Source organism: Nannobrachium achirus, assembly GCF_963921795.1.
Source record: "Nannobrachium achirus genome assembly, chromosome: 12".
Lineage (NCBI taxonomy): Eukaryota > Metazoa > Chordata > Actinopteri > Myctophiformes > Myctophidae > Nannobrachium > Nannobrachium achirus.
In genome coordinates, this window is record NC_137832.1 from 19,782,428 (window position 1) to 19,787,550 (window position 5,123).

Consider the following 5,123-nt stretch of genomic DNA (forward strand, 5'->3'; position numbering starts at 1 on the left):
TGGTGACAAGACATAGACTCACTGGGGGACAGCTGATTCACGGTGAGTGCACTGCCTGTACAATGTATTCTTAGCTCTCTGGGTTGTGTGTATTAGGCCCACGAGAGAGATAGTGCATAATGATAATGGAATTCTATAACTCAGTAATTAGACTGGTCTGTGCTTGCTGTGCTAGAGATAGAATTGCTTGCAAGAGCCAAGGAATATGACTTAAAAGTGTGGAAGTCAGAAATGGAAGTCAGAAGTCAATATCCAGAATGAATCAGAATTGTTACATTTCTGTGTAACTGATAGAGATAGAAAGATTTACAATTTAGGCATTTAGCAGACGCTTTTAATCCTAAGCGACTTACAATAAGCAGGTAATACATCAATATAATAAGCAAGATAATGTGTCAGTAACAACAACAATATAACAAATGCATAGGAATATCAATCTAGAAAAACAATAACATAGGTAGACCACGCACCTAATCAGTACAAAAAAAAATAATCAAAAACCTAAAAATGCTACGGTATCTAGCTTCATGTGTGGTCATCGAGGGAAGGGGAGTGTTACAGTAGTGCTATGGGTTTAGGTGGAGTCTGAAGAGGTGAGTCTTCAGTCCACGGCGGAAGCTAGGGAGTGAGTCTGTAGTTCTATCATATCATGGCATCCTAGTGGTAAATTCAATATAGCTTAAAGTAATGCGTAGGGGAGAGTGTTTTCTGCAGGTCTTTCAGTCCGAGTGTATCAAAGGGTGCGTTCTAAAATGCGCACCGGGAGTGTGCTCAGTGTAGTGAGTGCCTAAACCCAACCCTAATCCTAACACTAACCTCAGTAAAACTATGCCTAAACCTAACCCTAACCCTAACCCTAACCTCAGTAAAACTATGCCTAAACCTAACCCTAACCTCAGTAAAACTATCCCTAAAACTAACCCGAACCCTAACCCGACCCGGTGCGCATTTCCGAACGCACCCTTTGATACACTCGGACTGAAAGACCTGCAGAAAACACTCTCCCAGCTGTGTAGACTGCAATGACAGATTTTTATCATTTACCATTTGGCATTATTTGAAAACTGATTAACTTCCTTAATCTAGGACTATGGAAAAAATAATATAATCAAGACTGATTTCCTCACTTTGACTGTCTCTAGATGAAGCTGTCAGCATTGGTGTTCTTAGCCCTGTTGGGGCTGGCCGAGCAGAGAATATTTGAGGACAATGTCAATCTGGAGTGGGTGACTTGGACCGGTTCCCTCCCCAACGATGCTGTTTCCATTTACAACCAATACACTAAACGCAGAGACTACGTCTGTAAATCCACATACCGTGAATGTCATTCTGGGTTCTACAGTCCAAAACTGGGTCCTTACTGCCACTACCCTTATAGAAGCCACGTGGGGGTCGCCCCCTACTTCAAGATCCTGGTCAACAAGGATAACTTTGAGTTCCTGGAGTGGAAGGACGGTAACTACGGTTCAGTGCCTCCACACTCTGTCAAGACCTGTTCTGGAAGACGCAAGTGGTATGTGGGGAAAAACAAGTATGGACTTGGTAAGGTGGATGTTGTGAACAAGTCATTTTACCTCCCCTGGGGGGATTATGAGTACTGGTATAGAGAATATCAGGTACTGACCATTAACAGGGATGTCGTTAGACAGGATGTCACTGATGTCAAGTACTTAATTGATGAGGCAGGGATCTTGCGGCAGCCACCAGCGACCATGCGCAGATCTCAGGTGACCAACAATGGGTGCCGGATTGTGGTGAAGACCGTGTCTCTCTCCAAGACAACTGAGGTGGAAAACAGCTGGAACATGGGCAGCTCCACCATGGTGGGTGTCACCACTGGCATCACTGCCGGGATCCCCCTCATCGGCTCCGCGAATATTGAAGTCACGTTGCAGCAGACGCTGCAGTTTGACAAAGGGACCACTAAAAGGAAGTCTGAGACCCACTCTGTTGAGGTGCAAGTCACCATCCCACCGAACCACTCCTGTACTGTCCGAATGGAGGGCCGTCAGATCAAGGCTGACATCCCCTACACGGCCCGCCTCAGTCGGACCTACCGCAATGGGAAGACCCGGACGACCTCCATTGTAGGCAAGTACAATGGGGTGCAGACCGGAGAGGTTCGGGCAGTGGTCGACCGCTGTAAGCCTGTGGCCAACGCCAAGCCCTGCCCCTAAGACCACCTCACCACCTGCCTGACTGATATTAAAACATGGATGCAAAAAAACTTCCTCAAACTCAACAGCAATGAATCTGAAATTATCATTATTGGTCCCAAAGCCCTCACCCGCTCCACCATGAACCTCTCCCTCAATATTGATGGTTCCACTATCACTCCCTCCAGGCCTCCACCAGCAACCTCTGTGTCATCCTGGACCCCACCCTCTCCTTCCAATCCCATGTCAACAACATTACCAAAACAGCCTTTTTCCACCTCCGAAACATTGCCCGCCTCCGTGCAATAGCCTTCTCTACGGTGCCACCCCAAAGTTTTCAAGAAACTGCAATATGTGCAAAACTCTGCTGCCCGTGTAGGGTTTTTTGGAGCCCCCTGTAGGCCGGTATATGTAATTAGCAGGCAAATGGGGAAGGCCGCAGTGAGCCTGCTATAGAGTTTGGTTACATCAAGACACCTATTGCAATTTATATGGAAGTGGAGATGTGAAAAATCAATAATGTGAACAATGAATAATAATGTGAAAGCATATTTTTACAAAAGATGAAAACTGGAATTTGAATTTGCATGAGAGTAATTTTTGTTTTGTCCAAGAAGGAGTTTGTCCCAAGAAGAAGTGTGGTTTAAGAAGTATGTTGCTTTTATTTTGTTTGTTATTTTGAGAGTGGATGTGTTGAATGAAGGTTATGCTGGAAATTGAGTTAACTGGAAAATGAAGTGGATGTAGTGTAACTGGAAACTGTGAACATGTGAATTAATTAGTGGAACCCTTTGCCTTAACCATATCAATGTGAATTAGAGTAAGATTAATTAATCATGATTGACATACGTTTAATTGAGAAATATTCTTTAGGATTATTGAATATGGTGAATTATCAGATGGCCAGGCCATGAGGAGAGAATTGGCAACTCTAAAAAGCTAAACGGATCAACAGGTTATCGAACGAGAAAGGATTCCGGTGGTTTCATGACCAGGCATGAAATCGAGTATTACTGTCACTCATAACTACCAAATTTGTTTCCAGGGTTATGAGGGGCGATGAACTATCTCTGAGCTAGCTACTGCTACACGCAACTGCAATGATAAAACTGTAGAGAAGACATTGGTATGAGGCCAGAACAGGGTGAATTATTAAAAGTGGACCTGAACATGGAAATCTTTTTCGTATTTGGCACTAATTGAAGGAAATTGGGGAAGCAAGCGGAAGACTTTTACTTCCGCTGGGACATTGTAAACTACCCACTGAGCATTTTGAGGTGTATTAGTTGCCTAATAGTCGTGTTTTAATCTTCTACACCACGCGTTGAAAATCAGTGTTGTAAAGGTATAGATTTGATATTTTTGACTAGTTGTTTAGTCGGCTATATTTACACGGGTTGCTACATAGACCACTATTAGTCGGATACAAAAAGTCTACATTTCGCCGTTAGCGGCCGTCGAAAGTAGTGAAAAGTAGGGCGACGGTGAGATTCGATCCAGGGATCTCCCTCACTCAAGTCGGCGACACTATCCACTCGGCCATCAATGCTGATATGATAGTAAAGACGTTCTGGCCGTATTAAAAGGTGACATTGCCCACCTGTGTTCATTTTAGGGTAGTGCGCATTGTTGAGGAGACTACATATTGGGCGCCTAATAAGGCTATAGCGATTAGATTACAATTATTTTGTTTAATCAATACGTATGTGGCGGGGGCGGCGCCGCGGCTGTGTTTGACTGTGTGAGTTGCTGTCAGAAATGTAATTCAGAGTAGCTGCAGTAGCATGCTGTCTGACTCTGGACGTTTCCACTTTACAGTGAGTGACTACACACAATCACGGTAACACTCTACCGGCTTACCGCGCCTTAGTAGCCTACCAAGGATAACTTTTACATGGTCTAAAGATAGTCGTTGAAAAGCTGTATTTAAAACGACTACACCCAGACCGTCCAGACGTATACCTTATAGTGATGAATGGCTATTAAAATCATTTTACACCAATATTTCGAGATCAGTTCTGCAACGTGGAGTTGTTTTTTTTAAAGAAATGTTTATTGAAATATGGATTAAATCTAATTGTCTAAATTCGGTGTAAATATAAACGTTGATACGGCGACTATAATTAGTTGGCTAAATCACGGCTAGATCTAAACTATACTTAATAATGATCAACGGATATTATAATTATGTTAGTCCAATATTAGGAGATCAGTTAAGCACCTTAGTGTTGTTTTTTTTAATAAATTGTTATCGAATCATGGAATAAATTGCAAAGTATATTTTCGGTGTGAATATAACCGGAATCTAGCCGGGTGAAATTAAGGCTAAAAAAAAACTAGTGGTGTAAAAAACGACTATTGCTCAGTGGGTATGTCAAATCGTAACCTAAGGGGAGGGAACAAAAGGGGAGTATGTTGACACGTACCTGGTAAAGGTCGAAACTACGGGTTTTTCATTGCACTATAATCAAGCTTTGCATTTATAAGTAGTTACATCCCACTCATCCATAGGTTTGCAGGAGGATACCCTGTTCCCTATTAGAAAAAGTGTTGACAAGGAAAACATATAATCGTTTGGTTTCGTATGCATGTATAACCAGTTTACTTGTCACATTGGTTGCCTATCTGTTTCTGTTGTCAGGTTAAATTGAGCTAGAACCAAGATGGCTCCTAGAGTTCCTTCGTGATGACCAGCGTCTCAAGTCCTTAAATAATTCCTATTTCCTTCACTTGTTTCCTATTTCCTTGAATGTTAGTCCCGCCCACTGGGAGTTGGCCTATCACCTGTGATGTTGTCATCAAAAATGGCCAATGGGACGTCTCCTCTTCTCTATTTCCTCAATGGGAGGGACTAACATACAAGCAAGGAAATAGGAAATAGGATTGATTTAAGGACTTGAGACGCAGTGAAATGTAGGGGTCTTTGGAGCCCCCTGTAGGCCGGTATATGTAATTAGCAGGCAAATG

The 5,123-nt window shown here is 42.9% G+C and overlaps 1 protein-coding gene across 1 annotated transcript; it reads left to right on the plus strand.

Moving 5' to 3' along the window:
• Window positions 1-1,142: 1,142 nt before the first annotated feature.
• Window positions 1,143-2,277, plus strand: LOC308295464 (natterin-3-like; the record flags this gene model as incomplete). The annotated part of the gene is made up of 1 exon (XM_080738514.1): window positions 1,143-2,277. One exon carries the CDS (start codon window positions 1,143-1,145, stop codon window positions 2,175-2,177), a length of 1,035 nt encoding a protein of 344 aa, XP_080594640.1. The 3' UTR covers window positions 2,178-2,277.
• Between the last annotated feature and the right edge of the window lie 2,846 nt (window positions 2,278-5,123).